Source organism: Microtus oregoni, unplaced genomic scaffold (genome assembly GCF_018167655.1).
Source record: "Microtus oregoni isolate MIOR12 unplaced genomic scaffold, Mior012 000000F_ref0000247, whole genome shotgun sequence".
In the NCBI taxonomy this organism is placed as follows: Eukaryota; Metazoa; Chordata; class Mammalia; order Rodentia; family Cricetidae; genus Microtus; species Microtus oregoni.
In genome coordinates this window covers 15,734,346-15,757,841 of record NW_024543059.1, presented here as the reverse complement: position 1 = coordinate 15,757,841, position 23,496 = coordinate 15,734,346, and the positions used below count along the sequence as shown (strand labels likewise).

General features: G+C 50.5%; 2 protein-coding genes across 3 annotated transcripts in view; one reads left to right on the top strand and one right to left on the bottom strand.

The window, feature by feature from the left end:
- Positions 1–14,544, top strand: part of Wdr93 (WD repeat domain 93) — a 33,659-nt gene extending 19,115 nt beyond the window's left edge. For both annotated transcript variants that reach the window (XM_041658223.1, XM_041658213.1), the window contains 9 exons: positions 1,172–1,343; positions 3,268–3,335; positions 3,805–3,891; positions 5,045–5,164; positions 6,060–6,273; positions 11,570–11,633; positions 12,754–12,910; positions 13,224–13,428; positions 14,445–14,544. In XM_041658223.1, the coding sequence (XP_041514157.1) occupies positions 1,172–1,343; positions 3,268–3,335; positions 3,805–3,891; positions 5,045–5,164; positions 6,060–6,273; positions 11,570–11,633; positions 12,754–12,910; positions 13,224–13,428; positions 14,445–14,544 (1,187 nt within the window). The remainder of the gene's footprint in view (positions 1–1,171; positions 1,344–3,267; positions 3,336–3,804; positions 3,892–5,044; positions 5,165–6,059; positions 6,274–11,569; positions 11,634–12,753; positions 12,911–13,223; positions 13,429–14,444) is intronic.
- A 4,360-nt stretch (positions 14,545–18,904) lies between these two features.
- On the bottom strand, positions 18,905–20,216 carry Mesp1 (mesoderm posterior bHLH transcription factor 1). The gene is made up of 2 exons (XM_041656670.1): positions 19,527–20,216; positions 18,905–19,236 (listed from the first exon to the last, which is right to left on the bottom strand). Exons 1-2 carry the CDS (start codon positions 20,199–20,201, stop codon positions 19,171–19,173), a joined length of 741 nt encoding a protein of 246 aa, XP_041512604.1. The 5' UTR covers positions 20,202–20,216; the 3' UTR covers positions 18,905–19,170.
- Positions 20,217–23,496: the final 3,280 nt, after the last annotated feature.

Here is a 23,496-nt window from a genome sequence, read left to right as displayed (position 1 = left end):
TCCAGGACAACCAGAGCTACAGAGAGAAGCCTGTTTTCACGTCTCAAAACAAACAAACAACAACAAAAAAAAAGATGAATCTGTAATCCTAGCATTTACAGAGGCAGGGGCAGGAGGACCGTGAGTTCAAGGTCACTCTCTACACATCTTGAGATGATAGATAGATAGATAGATAGATAGATAGATAGATAGATAGATAAGAGTTGTAAATACCAAGAGACTTGTGTAAGAATGGCAGTAGTGGTCTGGGATATAGTTCAGTAGGTAAAGTGTCTCCTGTGTAAGCCTGATGACCTGAGTTCAGATCCCCGGAACCCACATAATTGTGTGGGGGCTGGAGATATGGCTCAGTGATTAAGAGCACTGACTGCTCTTCCAGAGGACCCGGGTTCAATTCCCAGCACCCACATGTTCAATTCCCAGCTCACAACTGTCTGAAGATCCAGTTGCAGGGGATCTGACACCTTCACACCAATGCACATAAAATAAAGTTAAATAAAGCATAAAAAAAAATTTAAAAAAAAAAGTGTTGTGTGATGGTGTGTGCCTTATAACCCCAGAACTGGGAGGGCATGAGGGCAACTAGATGGATCCCTGAAGCTAGTCATCCATTCAGTCTAGCTTAATTCACTGAGGTAGAGAATGATCAAGGAAAGACAGCTGTCGTCTACCTCTGGCCTTCACACATACCTATAGTAACAAGTACACAGACACCGCACACACGCATGCACACATGCTTGCAGGCACAAGACGGCATAGTGGACTGGGAATGTTTTAATGGGAGTGATTGCCTGCTGGGCATGAGATCCTGGGTTTTACTCCTAGCTCTAGAATGCAGAGGAGGGCAAAGACTGTGTAGGAATAGCGGGAAGTGATGGTCATTGCCAGGTCGGGGCCTTTCTTTGTTGGAGAAACAGCAGCACAGGCCTTAGCACACCATGGGCGTTTCCTTGGCCTTTTTGCAGAAAGCCTGGGGTGCCAGGTTGGAGGTGCAGAGAGGGAGAACATTTGTCCTTTGCCTGGACTCTCTGAGCCTGTGCATTAGAGGGAGAGGGTGGCGGGGCTGGATCCCCGGCTCACAGATCCACTGCGGGTTTCTGAGGTGAGGCTTCTGAAGGAACCAGCAAAGGGAAACAGGATTTCATTGAATCCTGGGATCTCTTCAATCCAGGTACCACATTTAAAAGCCCCTTGGAGATTTTTTCAAAGATAGAGGACTACAGTGGGCTGGGCTCCGGGCAGAATCACTTCATCAAGGATGTGCAGTGGGAACAGCACATGGAGATCTTCTGTGCCTCCTACAGGAAGTACCTGGAAGGGGAGTGGGAGGAGGAGCCGCTCAGGTGAGCATGGGGGAGGAGGATCCATGTAAGCTCAGGTGAGCCAGGGTGAAAAGGAGACTCTTAAGTGAGCATGGGGGAGGAGGAGCCATTCAGGTGAGCCTGGGGGAGGAGGCTGCCAGGCCCTGCTTCCTGCAGAGCTGAAGAGCTGCTGCTGGCTCTGTGCCCACTGCACCCGTGTAAGCATCCTGGATGAGTCCCCCTCTAAAACCTCTTTGAGCTTGGGAGAATTTCAGCAGATTCTTCTTAAAAGTTTATTTTAATTTTACTTAATTAACTTTTTAAATTTTGTGCATGGGTGTTTGCCTACATGTATGTCTGTGTACCATGTGCATGCAGTGCCCATGGAGATCAGAAGAGGGCCTCAGATCATCCACGGGAAACGGATTATAGACAATTGTGAGCTACCATCACAGGGGTGCTGGGACCCCAACTGCTCTAGAACAGTGATCGCAACCAGTGAGCACTCTCTCCAGCCCCTGCAGATCCTTGTAAAATGTTCTGTGGGGCTTGTTTAAATAGAGCTAGAACGAAAGCTGGGAACTAGAACGTTAAAGAAGGAATAGTTATATGACTCAGCAGAACACTGTCCAAAACCTGGGTTCAAAGCCCAGCACCTCAGACAAGGGAAAAGAAGCAGGAGCTTCATATGTATCTATGGAGATGAGATAGAGTTAGATACGTGCATGACATCTTTTCTGTTTCTTCCTGGTTTCCAAAAAGGAAAAAGCACACAAAGAGAAGATAACAAAAAAAAAAGTGAAAGGAAGGAAGGAAGGAAGGAAGGAAGGAAGAAAGAAAGAAAGAAAGAAGTTACCACCATTATGGACATTCCCCTCCATTTCTTCTTGCTATTTTACAGCACTGGGATCTAACCCAGGGCCTGTGTGCCAGGCAGGATCTGTGCTGCTGAGCGTCACAGCAGGCTCTCCTTGTCTTTCTAAACAGGATGTTGTATAGGTCTATAGTTACTACAGTATGTTAGCAATAGCATATGCTAACACCTCAGTCAGCAGGCAAGCCTCGTTAGCCCACGTTCTGATGGTCAGAACTGAGCCCAGTGTCTGAAGTAGCCGCGGTTTTAAGAACCAACTTGCCTCAAAGCTGTGTATGACTTTGGAGCAATCTTGTTTTCACATGTCAATTGAGATCTCTCCATCTTGCTGTCAAGTGCACCTTGAATGTCCTCACCTCAGGATATAGATTCTGAAGGCTGAGCCTTGATGGCAGCCCTTTATTGTGAGCTGAGACCCTTGCCTGGCTTGATGGTGCCCACTTAGTTCCTTCTGCCCAGGGAGATATTTAGGGACCACATGTATTGTCCGCTGTGGGAATACCATAAAAATCCACAAGCACTCCAAATAAGGGCCATTTTATCAGCACACTTTGAGTGTTGTGACCCCCTGGTGAGGAAGCATTTATGGAATGTCACCCACGTCTGGCCTTTAAGAGATCTCTTCTGGGGGGCTGGAGAGATGGCTCAGTGCTTAAGAGTACTGACTGCTCTTCCAGAGGACCCAAGTTCAATTCCCAGCACCCACATGGCAGCTCACAATTGTCTGAAGATCCAGTTGCAGGGGATCTGACACCTTCACATAAAATAAAGTTAAATAAACCATAAAAAATATTTTTTTTTAAAAAAAAAAGAGATCTCCTCTGAGGACAGACAAGGCCTTCTAAAAGTGTATGGGGGGGGGGGTGTTCCTTTGGCTGAGTCTCCAGCCGTACCCTGCTGGCCTATGAGTGACCCACAACTTCACTAACACTGTCTTCATCTGTGACCAAGGTCTGTGTGGCCCCTTAGTCCCAACATGCGGCTGTCGTGAGGCTCTGGGAGGCTCATCCCCAGAAATTAAGCCATTCTGATCTTAGTCACTTATTGTGCCAAGGGGTGTACGTGGCTCTGACTCCTGTCTGTCTTTCCCAGCACGGCCACATTCCACTTCCTTACTCACTCCATGATCCCAGTGCCAATGGATGTCAAGATTTGTCCAGGTAAGTGAGAGTGGGACAGTAGTCATCTGGGAAGGGGGCTTCCTGGAGGTGTGCCACATGGTGAAGGTGGTAATCAGGCTGCCAGCTGTAGCTTGGCAGTGTCTGTCTGGGTATGTGTCTCTGAGCCCAGTTTCCCTACGATGGAAGGCACAGGACTTCAGGGAGGGGCCGCCCTGGAAGGGCGTGTGAGTATACGTCTGTCACGCTGCTTCTGGTTATGAATGCGTAACAACCAGACCAAACTCTGACATCCAAGTGGATGTCTTCTAGAAGATGTAAAGCAGCCAAAGGCAGCTGTAGCCTATGCTAGAAATGGCCTCCAGGGAGGTACCAACCGTCCTTCCTGGGAAGTCCATCTTTCTGCCGAGAGGAACCCATTAGAACGAAACACTCCAGACTTGACAGGCAGGACACAAACCAAAGGCTACCTGATGTCTAATAACGCTCTCTCTTCTCTCCCCACCTCCAGGGGCAGCCCTTGTCCTCAGCATACACTGGACTGGCAGTCATAATTTCTTCCTCTATTCGCTGAACAAAACTCTGAAGGATAAAACTGGTACTTTAACTGCCGAGGCTGAGACAGTACCTTAGCGCGGGGCTCTGAGAGCCTGTGTGTCTCCAGCTGAGCTGTCAGAGTGTGTCCTGAGGGACCCGGAGCTGTGCAGGCAGAAGTGGGGTGCTCAGTGGGTGCTCAGGGTCTGTCCCTGACTGTCATGTTTCTTGTCAGTAGTGACAGTGTCCAGAGTCCAGTGCACAGGGCCCTACAGAATGTGATGTGAATGGAGAGTGGGTTTGGCTTCAGAAGGCCAGCGCTTGGTCCAGCCCAGTGTATGTAAGAGGTTCAGTTTCAGACCAGTTGCTTCCCGTCCCAATTTTTTTTTCTTTGAAACAAAACTGAGGTATTATACAGCACTGTAAGCTGAGTGTATTGGCTGTAAGTAGCAAAATCCAGAGGGTTCAATATAGGAAAGCCCTTTGAAGCTATAACACAGGTAGTGATGCCGGACACATCCACGGACACAGCCTTATGTGCAGTCTGCTCAGGATAAGGTCTTGAGTGGCTGGCACCTGTGCTTTTTACATTCATGCTGTGCTTCCAAAACCAGGTTAAAGCCCGGCGGTGGTGGCGCACGCCTTTAATCCCAGCACTAGGGAGGCAGAGGCAGGTGGATCTCTGTGAGTTCAAAGCCAACCTGGCCTGCAGAGCAAGTTTCAGGATAGGCTCCAGGCTCCAAAGCTTCACAGAGATACCCTGTCTCAAAAGAGAGAGAGAGAGAGAGAGAGAGAGAGAGAGAGAGAGAGAGAGAGTCAGGTTAAGTATGCATGCAGAAGAAGGACAGCCTGGCTTCTAATCCCCCTCCTCCCCGCTTGTCTACTGATTGGCTGCGGCCTTTAGTCCAGCTGCTTGTTTATCTCTCAGTCTTACCTATGCGATGCAGTTGTAACAGGATCTGCTGCATAGAACTCTTCTGAAAGTTAAATGAAATGCTACCTGTGACCTGTAAGAAGCCTATGTCCCGCGCATGCCCACAAATAGCCACTAAATGTTAGCTATGACTTATTTTACTCTGTACTGAAGAGAAGTGGAGAGTCTAGACAAGGGGCTCTCAGTGCTCAGAGCCTGCGTTGGATAGACCAGTCTGGGCCTCAGATTCCCCTGGTAGAGGCGCTGGGCGGGGCGGGGCCTGGCAAATGTCTCTTCCCTCTAGACTGCGAGAACGTGTGGCCCTGTGCTGCGCGCATTACAGTGTCTCAGATCAGCAGCTCCTCTTCCTACCTGGCCCTTGCCTGTGAGGACGGTGTGCTCACTCTGTGGAACCTGGCCGAAGGTGAGTTCCCCATCTCTCCCCTGACTGAGCACCGATGGGTCTCCTCAGGGAGCCTCCAGGAGCTGGGGATTCCTTCATCTATGTTCATAGTCCTCTTGGGGCAGTTGGGCCTGCTTCCCCTTCTTCCTTCCTGGAACACACTAGCTTCTATTGCCATGTTGTCATTGAGAGCTGGCTCTGTGCCTGGCGGTGCATCAGGTCCTGAGAACACAGCCATCGCTTCCCCTGTTCCACTGCAGGGAAGATATGGCTCCCAGCACGGCCTGAGAGGTCCTGCAGCCTCTGCCCCTGCTCTCAAAGAAAGCAGGTCTTCTTCCATGCTGTACTGCCCCCATGCCAACCAGCAGGAACTCTGCTGGTATTAGAGCTAGGGACCTAGAAGGCAGCCAAAGCAAGACTAGCAGTGGTCCAGGTTCCTGGTCCAGCCTGGCATATGCAGAGATGTTTATATCTGGAAGGATCCACGAGCCAGGCTTCAACAGGGATCGTGAATCAACAGTGACTCACAGCCCCATAGCCAACAGCTTGTTTTCAAGGATATCAGTAGATGCTTGCTTGGCTGCACACACATACAGTTTCTAAAGCCACATCCTCTGTGTGCTGTGTGTCATCCCTTGTAGGTCAGCTGGGCTGTAGATCCTCCATTCCATTGCTACTTCTTCCCCTCCAAGGCCAAGGCCTTGGTCTTCCATCCCCCAGCTCCTCTCTAGGCACAAGATTCCTTGCGATGGTTCCTCTGCAATGGGCATGGGTTTCCCCTTCGCAGAGGCTGCACCTTGCTTGACTTGGTCCTTACCTGATACATGCCCCTCACACATTTTCTGGTCACAGAACTATAACCCATGGCTGCTACCTCATCTTTTCTGATCAGCTAGAGTAATTTTTTTCTCTCCAGGATTCCTCTTTGGGGTCATTGCTCTGCCCGAGGGGTGCTTCTGCCAAAGCATTCACTTCCTAAGATTCTTCCTGGTGCACGAAGGACGGAACGTGTATCCAGAAGGCCCCGTAAAGTCGGAAATGATGTGTGTGGTGCTCTGCACTGATTCTTCCCTCCACCTGGTGACAGCCAGCGGGACCAGGGGGCCCACCAGCCAGGTGCTTGTAGAGAGGTCAGTGGCTCAGGGTCAGACAGGAAAGACTGGCAGCCTCTGCCTAGTGCCCACGGCCATACCCGCCACCCTCCTGTGCCTGAGCACAGTGGCATGTGGGTAGGGCACAGATCTCTAGAAAAACTGTCCCTTCCCCATGTCATGTGACCACAGAGAGGCTCAGCTCTCCTAGAATAACTTTCACCAATTTCCCCAGAGATCTTTAAGAAAAAAATTAAAAAAAAATAAGGCCAGGCATGGTGGCACACACCTTTAATCTTAGCATCCAGGAAGCAAAGGAGCTTGGGTTACATAGTGAGACCCTGTCTCAAAAATGTTTTTTTTTAATGTTATATGCATGTAAATGAATCCATACAGTGTGCGCGATGAGATAAACTGTCTGTGCCCAGCAGAAACTGATCATCTCCTGTTCCCCAGGAAACTGATCACATCCTCCTCCTCTCTCCTTGAAGGTTGCTATCAGCTGCCACATAGCAAATCTCCCCCGATATGACTGGCCGCAGAAAGCAGTCCTTCAGCATCACCCCCATGCCTGCAGTCAGCCAGGCCAGGTCTCCACTGACCTTACCTAGCTTGCACAGGTGCTTGTAGGCCACTGGGGGCTAATCATCCGCAGGCTAGGGCCTAGGATAGCTTCTCTCCCACTCATGGAAGCCAGCAGGCTGTTGACCAGGAAACACCGGTTCCCTTCCTCTTGCTCTCTCCTGCCGGCTGCCCGAGGCTCCTCACATGCGGGTCTAACCTTGCCCATCCATGAGAGAGGGCAACAGCAAAGTACACAGGCTTCTCGCACTTCTGGATTTCCTGACGTCTGCTAAGATCTTACTGGAGAGGCACGTGCCCTGGCCACGCCCATGTTCAAACAGTGGGAAACTTTTTGTTTCCTTAGCTTTTATAAAAATTTATTTTTATCTACGTGTATGAGCGCTTGGCTGCATGTATGTTTGTGCACTGTGTGCATGTTAGCACCTGCAGAGGACAGGAAAGGGTTTCAGATGCCCTGGAACTGGAGCGATGTGCTGTTGTTAGCTAGCACATGGGTGTTGAGAACCCAACCCAAGTCCTCTGGAAAACCAAGTGTGTTTAATCACTGACCCAGCTCTACAGCCCCAGTTTTTAGGAGAGTTACTGCTAAATATTTGGGTTGGATTTTTCCCAATTTCCACATAATTTTCCTATTCTTTCTTTCTCCCTTCCTTCTTCTTTTTTTTTTTTTTTACAGTGTTTCTCTGTGTAACACTCCTGGCTGTCCTGGAACTCACATCGTAGACCAGCTGGCCTCAAACAGAGATCCACCTCCCTCTGCCTCCTGAGTGCTGGGATTAAAGGTGTGCACCATCAAACCTTTTTTTCCTTTACTTATCATTCCTTTGGTTTAAGGATTTACCATCTTTGTATTATTTTGCCTCTAAACAATGCATTAAGTTGTGTGTATTTAGGAAATTATGAGTGGAATCATATTCTATGAGCCTTCAATTTGCTTTCTATCTATTCTGTTTATTCTGACTTGCTTTATCACATTGACCATGAAAGCTATACATGTGGGCACATGTATGTACCTCCATCCAGTTCAGTTTCCATTGTGTTATCTTCTGCTGCTTAAGCAGCCTCCTGCTGGTGAGTATTGTAGTAATAAGGGCGGCGGGGATGCATCCCCAGCACCCCAGCCACCTGCACGGCTAGCTTATGCCCGAAATAACAACACACAAACTGTATTCATTTAAACACTGCTTGGCCCATTCTCTTCTAGGCTAATTCTCACATATTAATTTAGCCCATTTCTAATCATCTGTGTATGGCACCCCAAGGTGCGCTTACCAGGAAGATTCTAGCCTATGTCCATCCTGGGTCGGAGCTTCATCCCGGGAGCGGGGCATGGCATCTCTCTCAGGCGTCTGCTCCCGAGAGAAGAGCTGTCGAGACTGACCTCACTTCCTCTTCCTCCCAGCGTTCTGTTCTGTTTACTCCTCCCACCTATCTTCTAACTAATAAAATGGGCCAAGGCAGTTCCTTTATTAGCCAATGACCTTCCTCCATCATTTCCCCTTTTTCGGTTTAAACAAAAAAAAAAAAAGGCTTTAACTTTAACATAGCAAAATTACATATAACAAAACAGTTATCAAGTAAAAGTTACAATAATCTTTATCATAACTAAGGAAAACTATAACTATAACTAACTATTCTTAACTCCATCAAAGACTCCAGAAAGATACACTACTACCTAAGCAAACAAGAAAAAAGCAACTTTTAAAACTCTAGAAATGACAGAGACATCTCGCTGCCTGGACAGTCACCCAAAGTTCCTCTGTATCATTGGGGCATCCATCTTCAGCCTTCAGGCCCATGGTATCCAGCAGACATTTCCATAAAGTAGGAAAATTCAAAGTCACACTATCTGTTGTGTCCTGCAGAATGTCTCGCAGACTCTTTCATGAATCAGGAACCCCGAAAGATCATCTCACCTTAGGCAAGTTCAGTAGTCCTCTCTCTGTGTCCAGTTTATGCAATAGTCCAGGCAAGAGCAGTTTCTTGCCCAAATGGCTATCAAACTCCATAAGGTGCCTCTTCGATGCCCATCTTCCTCTTGAAGTAGATTGGTGCTGCCAGGAGCAGAGTGTCTCATTGTCATGAAAAGTCCTCAGTTATTAAAACATTAAATGTCCTATACTGTAATCTTTGAAAGACATGAAGAATGTCTATCTAAAATATATCTCTATATTTCTAGAAAATCTAACTAACATGACTACAAGCTTTACTATTATCGATGATTATCCATTAACAACCTATATTTCTTAATTATACAGTACATATTTAAATGAACTACACAATCACAATACCTTAATAAAGATCAGAAATACATATACATATAACAAAATTGACCTTAAATTTAAATCACTAAAACAAAATCCATATCAATGTAAATTATTCATATCTCTATCATATCCCCCTTTAAATGTAAAAGAACGTTTATAAACCATATTTGGGAACATGGGCGCAGTTTTTTCTCTCCAAACTGCTTCCTGCTGAATGGGGGCGTTGTTAATTAGGTCTTTCATGGTAAAACCTGTGTGCTAGTTTCATCTCAGTTGGCAGTTGAGCGAAGCAATTTTCTGAAGGCATTCACACCAACCCTTCAGGAGGGCATGGTCCATCATACCAAATCGGAATAGAAGAAATGAACAGCGTCTCATCCTCTGTGAAAACAAAATAAGAAACTCTTTTCCAAAGTATCATATCCTTAGATCCAAATTCAAAATATCTATGTTGGATTAGTTCAGCAGCATTTATAAATAAATATCTTTTAGCAGCTGTTGCTCCTTCCTCAGCATTCAAATAATTCAAAGAGAGCATAATAGCATACAGTATCAAGATTCTCTGTGTATTTTCCATCTTTGTTCGTTTTATTTTAACCTCTATTTTGTTTATTTTTACTTTTAACTCTTTGCTTTTTGAGACAGGTTCTCTGTATCTTTGACCTGAAGTAACTCTGTAGACCAGGCTGTCTTTGAACTCTCAGAGATCCGCCTGTCTCTGCCTCCCAGGCATTGGGATTAAAGGTGTAAGCTACTACACCTTGAACTCACAGAGATCTGTTTGCCTCTGCCTTCTAGGCACTGGGATTAAAGGCATGTGCTACCACACACAACAACTCTCTTCCTTTTTTTGTTTTTTACTTTAAGAACTTCAACTTTTAGTCTGCCTATATTTTTAACACACAGTAAACCATTTAGAAATTTTGTTTGTCTTTGAATCTCTCTTTACTGTATATCTCTCTTTTTCTGACCACAAGAGCCTTTAATTTACCAAGCAATCTCAGTAGGACTAAAGGCGTGGCTTTGCCAGCTAGATCCAGTCCATTCCTTAGCTTTCCAGCCTCATGGCGGATATACAGGCTGTAGCCATGTTTACTGCAACAACTGTATGGCATTTCAAGGTCCCTGCCAGCAAGTGAGCTACAACAGACAACACTCAAGTCCTCTCTCGGTAGCCGGCTCTCCTGCCTCAAACAGTCAGAATTTGCCCTGGCAGGATGGCCCAGAAAGCCGGCATTTTTAAACGGCGCAGCTTTTTTCCTGCTATGGCTGAAAACCGAAAAGCATGCGTTCAGCTTTTTGTCAACACCGTTTAAGTGTTTCGTGGCAGGACCTCTTAATGAGCTGCAGGCTTTGCAGCTAAAGCTGAGTCAGGAAGCTTCTCTTAGAAGAAAGCGCATGCTTGCCTCTAACAAGCAGAGCAGACCCGAGAACACAGCGAGTCTAGTTGCCATCAAACAAATCGTAGCACTTTACTCCAAATGTTCTATTCAAAAGCTCTGTCTCCCGCAGGAGCCAGACAGAGATCGCAATGGCGGCACAGCCCCAGGAAGTCGCGCTTTAAAATGACACAGCATTTTTTCTGCTACTGTTGCCGAATCAGGAAATCTCTCTACAGCACGCCACCAACAAATAGCAAAAATCTGTGTTAAACTCTCTCTCCCTTATTTTTAAGCCTTCTCAGGTTTTTTAAATGGGTTTAGTTGTCCACACGTCTGGGCGCCAATCTGTAGTAATAGGGGCGGCGGGGCTGCATCCCCAGCACCCGGCCGCCCCTACGGCTAGCTTTACCCAAAATAATTACACAGACACCGTATTCTTTTAAACACTGCTTGGCCCTTTAGCTCTAGCACTTGCAGGCTAATTCTCACATCCCGATCAACCCATCTCTAATAATCTGTGAGAACCGGTCTTACCGGGAAGATTCTAGCCTATGTCCATCCTGGGTCAGAGCTTCATCCCGGGAGCGGGGCATGGCATCTCTCTCAGGCGTCTGCTCCCAAGAGGAGAGCTGTCGAGACTGACCTCACTTCCTCTTCCTCCCAGCGTTCTGTTCTGTTTACTCCTCCCACCTATCTTCTAACCAATAAAATGGGCCAAGGCAGTTCCTTTATTAGCCAATGGCCTTCCTCCATCAGAGTATCTACACTGTTCCTGGTTCTGTTTTTTATTTGTTTGTTTCATTTGCTACTATGAATGATCCCTTCATATATCTACTGGTATACATTAACTGTTTCTCTAGAGACTGGAGAGATGGCTCAGTGGTTAAGTGCACTGGCTGCTTTTCCAGAGGTTCTGAGTTCCATTCCCACCAATCACGTGGTGGCTCACAGCCATCTGTAATAGGATCAAATGTCCTCTTCTGGTATGTGGGCGTGTATGTAGAGCACTCATACACAAAATGGAAATAATACCTAGGAGAAGATAATAAAAGCTTCAAACCTTTACAGAAGGGGAATGAATGCCCTTTTTGTGCCCCATAGGCCCACAAAGCACCTGGAAGAAGCCATTTGTACAGTGGCCCCGGTCCCAGCCTTACCTGGCATGGTAGGTCCTTGGTCATCTTCTGTAAGTGTGTTCATCATCCCTTCCAGAAACAGTTGCTGCCAGCCTACTGCATGCTAGGCATTGGATTTGCTTTGGATATGTAAATGGATATGGATATGGAAGAGAAACCCCAAGGCTGGGTGGGGGTAGTGATCAGCAGCAGAGTAAATGTTAGCAGGCTCCAGATTCAATCCCAATCACCAAGTAAATACTAACACACCAAAGAGAATGTCCTCACCCTGACGGCGCTCACACTTCATCAGGACACGCAGCACCAAACAGCTGCCTCAGACCTAATTTGTAATGTAACAGAGGAGGGACCACCTGATGTAGAAGTTGCAGAGGGGAGGGGAGTGTGACAGGAGGGGACAGCAGAGCCAGAGAAGCTGAGTGAGACAGTATCAAAAGGTACTAACCAACATTCAGGTCAGTAGGTATGAAGGAGGAAGAGGGCGGGGATGGGGCGGAAGGACCAGCCTTTGTGTGCTGGCAGAGGATGCAGGCATCCCTCCCATCAATAAGACCCACAGCACTGAGAGGTGGAAACAGGGAGCATCGTCTTCTAAGAGGGACTAGAACCACGTGCTGACCTGCCTCTGGGTGTACTGGAGAATGGGCATGCTGGCTGGTCCTGCCACATTCTGCTGACTCCCTAATCGTGTCAGGGTCAGAGACAGAGGTTAGTGAGAACGGCTGTGACTTCTGGTATGGTGTGGCAGTGGGTGAGGCTCTGCAGGGCCCAGGTTGGCTCTTGGAACATGAGTTTACAAATATCCGCTCTGTGCCCACCAGGAGTTAGTAATCACTGTCAAAACTAGTGTCCTGTTGGGTCCCTATAGTCCCCAGGAGATGAGCGGACCCGACAGGCAAGACCAGGAGAGTGAGTTCATAAGTGTCAGAGAGGGACCCCAAGGGCATGCAGGAAGGGCCCCTGAAAGCCCAGGGCCAGCAGGGAGGGAATGAGGGCAGCACCCTGGACTGAGAACCAGATTTTTCCTTGTGGCAACTTATGTCTGAAGTGGGCAGATGCCAGGAGGTAGGAAGAGGGTCCCAATGTGGCCTCTACCCTCTGCCTTTCTGTGAGAGCCAACTCTGAGAGTTCTTTCTCTTTCTTCCCTAGGTGCTCATCTATTCCAAGAACCACTCTATAAGTCTCATGGACGTGACCAAGGCTGAAGTCATCTGTGCCTTTGCGGCCCCCATACACCACCACCAGGCGATGCCCTGGAAGCCGCTCTTCATTGTGTCTCCACACCGTCCCTATTTTCTGCTTCATGGTATGGAAGGGAATCTGAGGACAGCCACTCAGTGCTGGGGCCTACTATACTCTTCCCTGACCTTTCCTGACCGCTCACAAAAGCTTGGCAGCGGTTCTCAATTGCCTCCTCAGCCCCCTCTGTCCCAGGCCAAAAGAGACTTCAGCCTGGTTCCCACAATGTTCTTTGATAAAATGCTGGCAAGGTCTGCATGATTAAGTAATTCCCTCCCAAAACAAGCCAGGTAAGCCAGCGAGAACAGCCCCACATCCTGAAGACCCTACACCCATGGAGAGACAATTACACTGAACACAATGGTCTCCTCTCCTCACAGGAGCCCACCTGGATGGTAACACCACACATACTGATGGTGTCAAGGACACCCCAGATTCTATTTTCTGTTTCAATTTTGAGGAGTATTCCCTCCTGGAAGATATCTCCAAAAATTGTACCATTTCCCAAAAGGACTTGGAATGTAACCAGGCCTTCCCCCAGGTGTTGCCCCTGGAGAAAAGATGTGAGCAGAATCTCCAGAAGAGGTAAGATCCCCCGCCCCCCATCCCCCCACCGCCCAACTGTGGGGTTGTGTCTGGTGAGACCCCGCCCAATTGTGGGGTGGTGTCTGATGAGACCCCACCTAGCCACGAGGTGGTGTCTGGTGAGCCGTCACTGAATATGGTTTGTGGTTAAGAACTTTTCCATATTTAATTACTGCTAACTGAAGGGTTTTTACCACATGAACCAACCTATCCCACTCTGTGAGTGCTAGGCCAGTGAGAGATTCTGCTCTTCCAGAGGACCGAGATTCTATCCCCATCACTTACATAGCAGCTCACAACCATCCTGGAGTACCAGAGATTTGATACCTTCTTCTGGCCTCCACTGGTCCCAGACATGCAGGCAACAAAACACCTATATGTTGGGGATAGAGACCCAGAGGCCAATCAGCAGGACCAAAGTCTGAACTGAGAGTCTTTCCCACACAGACTACAGGAACAGAACCAGAAGTCTCTCCAGCCCCCGAATCCCTCCTCCAGCCCCTGAATCCCACCCCCCAGCCCCTGAATGCCCTCTCCCCTTTGTTTGGCTTGTTTTCTTTCTTCTTTTTTTCCTTCGAGCCAGTCTCGGAACTTGCTCTATAGACCAGGCTGGCCTCTAACTGCCTGCCTCTGCCTCCGAAGTGCTGGGATTAAAGGCATGGGTGGGACACCACTGGCCCGGCTGAATTCTCATTTTTAAAAGCTGACCACAGACCTCTGCAGGTGTGAGCCACAATCTGCTTTAGGAATGGTGCTGTAGCAGTACGATCGCTTCCCTTCAGAAGGCTGAACGATTCCTTTGGGTATTGGGCTTCTAGGCACCCATCTTCCTTGGGCCTGCTCCATAGAGCAACGGGCCTGCCATTCTCAGGAAAGGTCTGTCAGGCTGAAGGGACAGAGATGAAGCCAGTGTGTCATCTTTCAGAGTTCCCCACCTGAATGCTCAGGGTCAGCCAGGGACCAGGGGACTGGGTGGCTGGGGTGACAGCTCTCATTGATGGTTGTGTGGCCCTCAGCTTCCAAAAGCTGGTGAAGACCCAGATGAAAGGGAGTGATCAGTGGGCACGGCTGCGGAGGTACTCCGTTATTCTCCAGAAAGAAAACTTAAAGAAGTGACCACTCTGGGACCTCCGCAGGATCCTCCACCTTGACAGCCACTCCCCATGACCCTGCAAGGCAAAAAGTCAGTGACAGAGAGCCACACTCCAAGCCTCGGAGCCAGTGGGGCCAACAGATTTTGAGAACCCTCCAATACTAAATCCTCGTGGAGTTAGATGTATCGGTCAAATAAAGAAACTGGAAGCTGCTGTGCGTGTGGCTCATCATTGCCATCTAGCCCTGACCCCAGCAGAGCCCAGCTCTTGGATTCCCCAAGTCTAGTGAGGCCCGCTAGTTCCATAGGACTAGGGGAGTCACTTCCTTCAAGTAAGACAGCCGGCCTGCCAGCTACCGTGTGGCCCCTTCTCTTTCCACACCCTTACCCACTCGAAGCAGTTCTTCACAGACTCTTTGACGGCCTGGGCCTGGTGTGTAGCACAGTAGGGGAAGTATATATTTAGCATGACCAAGGCCCTGGTGAGGTGCCCCAGAAGAAGGAAAATGAAGGAGGGCCAGGAGAGTGGAGGGGAGTAGAAGGGAGACCACGCAGATATGGGAGGCGGGGTCAGAGAGTCGGGACCTGGTGGGAGATGGACCGGACCGCTAGAGGAGGACAGAGAGGCTCGGGTCTCTTTTTCCAGAAATCGCCCTTCCCTTTGGAAAGCCACACTCCCTGCTGCTCAGGGAAATGTGTTTCTCTGAGGACACCATGTGGTCATGTTGAGAATTGTAGGAGGCTACCTCACAGGCTGGCCCTAGGCCAGGGGATCCCCCCCCCCCCCACCACTCCGGTCTTGACCGACCTTGCAGGTCTGTGCTGCTTCTTCGTTGTGCTCCCATTCACCTCGTCTCGTGGGGCACAGGCCTTGCCCTGGCTGGCACTGACACCGACCACCCAAATGTCCCCGGATAACACTACACTCCGTCCTCTCTTTCAGTAGGAAAGAGAATTCAGTACACAGCCCCTGCCTTCCTCCCCTCTCCTTTCCCCTTCCCCTCCCTCCCTCTCCTACTCTTCTCTCTCTTTCTCCTCTCCTTCTCTTACCATCCCTCTCCCTCTCCTTTTACTACCTCCCCTCTGGCCTCCTTCCCTCCCTCCTCTCCCTTCCCTCTCTCCTCCCCTCCCTCCCTCCTCCCTCTCTCGCCCCTCTCTTCCCTAACAGCGCTTCCTTGAGATGAGGTGGAAGCCTTGGAACTTCAGTCTTAACCCAGCACAGGACCCAAATGCTCAGAGCCAGGCTTCACGTGGGGCATGCGACATGCGTGCTTCATCCGCCAGCCCTTACGCCTGCCCTTGACATACAGAGGAGAGCGCAGACCCAGGTTATACAGGTTGGAGCAACCCCCAACCCAACAGTCGAATCACCTTTCCTGCAAGCCAGCCACCCACCTCCACGGTCAAAGTCAAAGGGGCTTGGCTGACTGGAGCAGCAGCCAGCTAGGAGTGACCCTTCTGGAGCCCCAGGAAGAGCGTGGACCTGGCATGGGAGTTTCCCTGCATCTCTCTCAGCCCTATTCCCTTTCAGCTAAGCTCTCGCCTGGGGTGAGCACGCAGGACACACACAGTACCCAGGTACAAACCACATCCATGGCACCCAGTGCACAAAAGTGGCCTGGGAAAGGATGCGCACAGCACACATGGCTCATGTCCCTTTCCTGTGGCTCTAGCTGAGTCTCAAGCCTGCCTCTTCTGTGCCTGAATGTGGTCAGATGATGATGTAGGTGACACGGGTCTGTGGTGCATGTTTATCCCTGGAGGGACAATAGAGGTCTGTCCCCCAAACTTCAATCTGCCCAGGGGAGAGAGAGCTCTATAAGGTAAATGGAAGGTATCCTGAGAAGAGTGTCCTGCCAGCTACGACTACACTGTCACGTCTGCCAGTGACACAGGCCCTCTTACTTCCGGTGTCTAGAAGGGAAAAGGGAGCTGGAAATGCCAAGGACTTAGGTGTGGCATCTAGAAGGACCAGCAAGACCTGGCCAAGCCCTCTCCAGGCTAGGAGGGCTCAGTGTGCCATCCGCTGAGGAGGAAGCCGGCGGTCCCAAGAGAGGGTCTTCCCCTGGATGACAGAGGCCCCAAAGAACATCTGTAGGAGAGCAGCGCTAGGGTGATGCACACAGCACCTAGGCACAAAACTTAATACAGCATCCCCGCCCAGTGTGACGGGCACCAGAGGGAAGGTGTACATAAAGCCATAAGGCCTGCCCCCCCAGGACAAATGGCATTGTGGCGAGATGAAGCTAACCCTTAGCTCTCCAGTTCTCTGGGTTTCACAAGCTTGCTGCACCCTTACCCATGTAGAAGGCCCCTATTCACCATGCGAGGCCAGAAAACCTGTGATCTCAGCCATGTGCCGCTTGTCTAAGCGTGGTCACTTTCTCATTCTCTGCGAGGACCCCTGATATCAACCCATTTCTCTTCTACCTGACGCTAAGCCAAACTCTTGAGCCTGCTCAGGAACCATCTATCACCTGCTGATGAGGGCACTGTCTACCGCCACCCCCCTCCTTCGGCCCCGCCTTCAGACGGCATCCTTCTTATGTCCTCAGAAAACAATGGCTTAAACACTAATTTTTATTCTTAGTGCGTATGGCTGTTTTAACTGTACCAAAATCGCGCCTGGTACCAGCGGAGGCCAGAAGAGGGCGTCAGACTCCAGTTACAGCCCGTGACTGAGATTACAGACAATTGTGAACTCCTGGGTGGGTACTGTGAACAGAACCGAGCTTCCCTGGAAAAGCAGTCCGTGCGCTTAACTAGGTTAGATGGAGAAAGCAGCTCCCTCACTGGAAGAAAGGCAGCTGGAGCCAGCGGGATTCAGAATGGGCTACCCCTAGCCTTGTTGGTACCCATGTGTGTGTGCCCTGCTTCCTGGAATGAGTCTGGACCTCTCCAGACCTTGTAAAGAACTCGAAGGAGTTGAGTACAGAGTCAATCCCAAAGCAGACACTTGGCATCTGTAGGACCTGTGAACCTCATCCTTCCTCACAGCTGCCCACCATCAGTAAGACGGGCCTGTAATTGCGATACCTCTTAGGTTGGCTGCGAACCAGGGCGACAGGCTCCCCCACCATCTGCCTCGGGGCTGCCCTCCTGGGCTGTGGTCTTCATGATGAACTGACACTTGGAGTCTGCTCCAGGTGCTGATTGGGCCAGGAAGCGGGGAAGGGGCCTGGGAGCAGTGGGAGGTGACCCTTTTCTACCGACAATCCTGTGTCCCAGCCACCATTAGCAGGGACCTGTTAATGAAAATTCACACCCAAGTGCTAATAAACAGCGGGCTGCTCCCAGGCCCCTCGGAGGAGAGGCCCTCTGCGGGGAAGGGGGCTGGCAATGAGCTCCACTTATCTGTGAAAAGACTTGCTAATATCTTTAATTCCCCATCCTAAAACCCCGGGTCTTTGCCTCCCGAGTGCTGGGATCAAAGGTACACCACAGCATCCATATAAAACTACTCGAAAATTAGTGAGAATAGTTGCACAACTCTTATGAATATGCCAAAATCTTCGCCTTGTGCTTTTTAACACAAACACGCTGCTGCTCGTCACCACAGCACTTCTGTGAGGCGAGGGCAGGAGGACCTGGAGTTTGGGGATATTATCTCAATAAAATGCTTATTTAAAAAAACAAATACCAAGGCCCAAATTTCTGACAGTTGAGGGGGAGAGAGAGCTGTTGCGCCTGAGAGTGAGCCCTTGGTAGCCGCGACTATGAGTCAAGAGCCCTCATAGGACTGCTCTCTGCAATCCCCTGGTTGGTTAATGCCAGTCTCTCTCTTAATGAACTCCAGGTGCCTCTCTTCTAGGTGCTTCTTCCTGATCTGAATTGCATCAGCACAGGTCAGCAATCAACAAAGTCCTTCCTTCACCTCACCCTAGCCCAGGCCTCCAAGGAACCATGATCACACCAACTCAGCTCTCCTACCAGTGTTATTGATGTCTCCAAGTCACGTGGGAGGGGCAGCGCCCCTAGTGCTGCAGCCCAGCGGCCCAGAGTGAACAGATACTATCCTCCCGTGGCTGAGCCCTCCAATGCCCAGGTCCTACGTGGGTCTGAGTCTTACCTTTACGCTTTTGTTAAACATACGCAAAGGTAACCAAGACACAGGTTGACCAGGATAGGGGTAGAAGAAAGGACTCTGGGCCTGTGTTTCCAGGCTGAAGATGACAAACCCTCTCTCAACAATCCCGTTAGCTTTCCTGCCACATAGCAGAACTTCCAGCAAGATATGTGGGTTCCTGTTTATAATCCCAGCATGAGTTTGGGCCAGCCTGGGCCTTACAGTGTGAGGTCCTAGTGGAGGGGCGGCGGAGGCGGTGGGGCGGGGTGAGGGGACAGGACCGGGGACTGACAGATACACAAATGCCAAATGACACCAGCACAGACGGTTTATTCACAAATAAATAAATATACACCAAGCAGAGTCTTGTTCCTGCTTCATTTTTGAGCGTTTACCCTATGGGTCCCTCCTTCCAAGAGGGCAGAAAAGGTACGTTCTAGATGAGGCTCCCACCCGGGGAATGCCCACGTTGGTATCGCTGGTGCCTCTTCCAGGAAATACTCGCTTCGAAGGTGCGGAGGCAAAAGGAAAAAAGTCTCTGTGCTCAGACAGGGTGCCAGTCATCCAATGTCCCTTCGACTCTTCAGGCTGGCGGCCACTCCTGCGGCGTCCAGGTTTCTAGCAGAGCCAGCACGTCGCTGCTGAAGAGCTGCAGAAAGAGTGAACAGCGTCGCAGTCAGCACCTGTCCCTGGGCCAGGTCCACGCGCTCACGTGCTCCAGGTTCATCGAGCGAGCAAAGCAACCTTAATCCCTGCCGGTCCCCCACTTCCCACCCCGTTTGGGCACCCAGGGAACGCGGGGATGCTCGCTAGGGAGGTCGGGTGAGGTCAGCTGCCCTCCGAGGTGCAGCAAGGAGATGGTCCGCGCTGTGGGGCTGTGCGTCGCCGCCCCGACAGCAGGCGGCGCCACCAAGACGGCGCGAGGAAGGGGCTACTAACCGGAGACGAGGGGCTGGGCTCCATCTCCTGCCTTTCCAAGGATGCTGTCTCTGTCTCAGCGTACAGGAACGATGGGTCCCATGGCTCCGCGACGACTCGGGGATCAGGGTACGCGGACCGGGACCCCCACGACACCCCGCTGCAGGCGGCCGGACTCAGATGCAGACCGAGCGTCTGCGACTGCGCCGGGCCACCGTCCGGGCATAGCGGGCAGCCTCGAGGTGACGCCGCGTCTGCGTGCCGCTGTCGCCGGAGACTGTCCTCGCTGAGGCCCAGCACGGCCGAGAGGTGGCCGATGTAGCGGATGGCCAGGCGTAGCGTCTCGATTTTGGTCAGGCTCTGGCCGGTTGGTGCCACGGACGGCGGTAGGAAGCGGCGCAGCTCATGCAGCGCTCGGGTGAGCGTGCGCATGCGTAGCTTCTCGCGCTCGCTGGCGCTCTGCCGCTGCCCACTACCCAGGCGGCCGCCGTGCGTCTCGCGCCTGCCGGGGATCCCAGTGCGCCGGACCGGGCGGGCACAGGGTGGCACGGGGCTGCCGACCTGGGCACCGTCCCACGAGTCCGAGGACCAGGCCGGGGACCAGATGCTGTTCCGGTGGGAAGGCATCGGAGGGGGCCGACGAGCAGGACCCGGGATCCAGGACTGGGAGAGCGGCGTGCACAGGGGCTGGGCCATAGCAGCGGAGGCCGGTCCATTGGCCCCGCGGCAGCTTTATCCCGAGCCCAAGGTGTTAAGTGGCCCCTTCCAGAACTCATCAGCACATCAAAGCCGGCTCCGGCCAGGAGTGGGGGCAGGGGCTGACCCTTTGAACCAAGAGCAGGGGCTCTAAGGTGCAGGACCCCTTGCTTGGTTCAGTCTATCCTACCTGGGCCGTATTTGGGGCGTTACAAAGACAGGCGTCTATGACCTGCAGTGCCCAGGGCGTTGAACCAGCCCTGCAAGTAGAAATAACCACACTCAGAGAACGGAAGTTCAGCTCGGAGGTTTAGGGTACGCCTTCCTATAATATGCAGTTTTCCCCCCATCACTTTAATTTACAAATTGTATAACGAGATTCTGGATTGCATTGGCCGACTGTGGACTAGGGTAGGAACCTCTAGACATGGAGAGAACTGTAGCCCATTCCTCCCCAGAAGCTTGGTGGTGGCCTGTAGCCCTTCCCTGATGTCCAGGCTTGGGAGGCACAGTGAAGAAACGATCTCAATCGGTGAGGTTGCTGGGTTGTCTGAGCAGGGGGAAAGGTGAGCCTGCACCCTACACTACAAGTCATTCCTAGTCTTGACGAGTTGGGAGCTTGGTCGGTTTCCCAGTTCTCGTGTGACTAGTGTTTGGCAAAACTCAACAGCCCTGAGCTGGACATGGTGGCACACTTGGGAGGTGGAGGCAGGAGGATCAGGGCCAGTCCTAGCTATATATCGTCCAGACTAACTTGGGCTGCATGAAATCCTGTCTCAAAGCAAACCAAAAGCAGGAATCTTCCCCTGTCCATGGCAGTCTTGCAATCCCACTATTTCCTAGGATGCTATCTGTTGGGTTCTTATCTTTTATTTTTTCCAAGATTCGTTTTTATTATGTATATGTACATATGTGCACCCATCTGTGCTAGAGATGCCACGTTCCTCAGGACCACAGTTACAGGCAATTGTGAGCTGCCTGAGGTGGCTTCTGGGAACTGAACCTTAGGGTCTCATCAAGAGCAACGTGTGCTCTTCTTAGCAGCTGCGCTGTATCTCTAGTGCCCCCCCCCCCCACTTTGAAACAGTGTCTCATGTAGCCCAGGCTAGTCTCGAACTTAACTATAACCTAGCTGACCTTTTACTCCTAATCCTCCTGCCTCAGCTGAGTGCTGAAATTGCAGTTGTGAGCTGATGTGCCTGGCTGTTGAGGACGTCTGCTCTTACCACACCTGTTTAGTGTTGTACCAGATGGAAGGTCTTGGTTGGGAAAGAAAGAGATATAAAGATAAATAAAACTGTTGAAGAGAAATAAAACTGTCCCTACTTACATGCAGCATACTTATTCACATAGTCTCAAGGAGTTGGGCATATAATACATGCCTGTAATTCCAGAACTTGGAAAATGAAGACAAGAGGCTCAGGAGTTTGAACTAGCCTTGGTTACAAAGTGAATTTGAAGCTATCCTGGGCTACACAACTGTCTCAAAAGAAACCTACTAGAGGTCTAGGTGTGTGGCTCAGTTGGTAGAGTGTTCGCCTAGCCAGCAGGAAGCCCTGGAGTTGCACCTGCTTGTAACTCCAGCACTGGGGAGGTAAAGACAGAAAGACCAGAGGACGAGGATCAAGATTATTGGCCTAGACACAAGGCTTAGTAGTTAAGAGCACTGGCTGCTCAGCTGGGCAGTGGTGGCTCACAGCTTTGATCCCAACACTAGAGAGGCAGAGGCAGACAAATCTCTTGAGTCCAGGAGAGCCAGAGAAAACCTGTCTCAAAAAACCAGATGGATGGAAGATAGATAGATAGATAGATAGATAGATAGATAGATAGATAGATAGATATTAGATGATAGATTGTTAGATGATAGATAGATGATTGTTAGATAGATAGATAGATAGATAGATAGATAGATAGATAGCTAGCACTGGCTGCTCTTTTGGAGAACCCGGTTCGATTCCCACCACCCACATGGTGACTCACAGCTGTCTGTAACTCCAGTTCCAGGTGTTTGCACTCTTCTGGCCTCTGAACACTACATGTGCATGCAGTACACCAAAGACATGCAGGTGCTCATACACACAGAGAGAACTGAGAAATATTCTCAACTACATAGTGAGTTTGAGGCGTATCTCAGAACCAAGGCCCTGCGCCTGATGGGCAGATCTGGGATCAGCTGTCTGAGGGGCTGAGGCAGGAGAACCACAAAGTCCTGCTAGGCAACAGAGTAAGTTCAAGGCCAGCGTGGATAACTTAGTAACTCTCTGTCTCAAAATAAAAATAGGGCTGGTCGAGCACTTGCTTTGCATGCACCCAGCAAAGTGTCTGATTTGCCTGCCGAGCCCGTTGGGTGTGAGTGTGTGTCGTTAACCTAGTGCATAGTTTATGGCCATCATCTCTTCTCCAGCCAGGCCACCAAGTACCTGGTGTCTGGCCTTACATCTATGACCTTTCTTCAAAGGAATGACATCTCAGATCTCCCAGGGGTTCCATATATCTTCTGGATGGGTGATGGTTTGTTGCAGTGAAGACCCCAAGGATTGGTACCCAATTCTCTGGGCATCTCTGCCCACTCCCATCTCTTTGCCCTTTGCCTCCTCAAACACTTCTCCATCCTTCCCTCTGCCCTCTGTCAGAGGGTACATGCACACAGTCACACCCTAGGAAACAGTACTCCACTGGGGTGTGGAGAAGTGGGGTTCACGCTGTGAACTCGCTTTTGTGCCTGACCCTTATAGTCTAGCCCAAGCTGAGACACACATAGTTTCAAATGAAAAGATGCCCCGGTCCAGAGGGCATAGCCAATTCCCTGACCAGCCTGCTTCTGGATCCTCTGCCTGCCTGCTCCAGACCAGACCAGCATTGCTTACTGCTTGCTTCTTATTAACTGTGCTTTGAAGTGAACTCTATTTTATTAAGTACAAAGTGAGTCGGGATAAGATGTGGTGTCAGAGATGAAGGAGGAGTTTAAAAGGCCCAGTGAAGGACTCAGGACTGCCTGAGAGGCAGGGCAGATGGCAGGACCTGTCTCTGACCCGTCCCTAAAGTCTTGAGTCCTCAGACTAATTCACTGAAGTGCCTCGTGGAGTGCCTCCCTCCTATCCTCACCCCCTCCCTCCCCACCCCCGTTGTCCCCATGGTCTCTGGGAAACCACCTCAGGGCCCAGCTGGCGCAAGGGCAGTCCAAGCCTCCACTTTCCTCTGCCCCTTTGATCTCCTTATCTGGCCACTGTCTTCAGCGGGTTCATTTGGGAGCTGCTTGGAGTTAATGAGTTCTGCAGGCTGCACTGGCCCATAC

Coding starts and splice junctions, on each gene's coding strand:
- Mesp1 (XM_041656670.1), bottom strand. CDS start 20,201: ATGGCCCAGCCCCTGTGCACGCCGCTCTCCCAGTCCTGGATCCCGGGT. Junction 19,237..19,526: donor AGCCCAGCCCCTCGTCTCCG/GTTAGTAGCCCC, acceptor CTCTTTCTGCAG/CTCTTCAGCAGCGACGTGCT.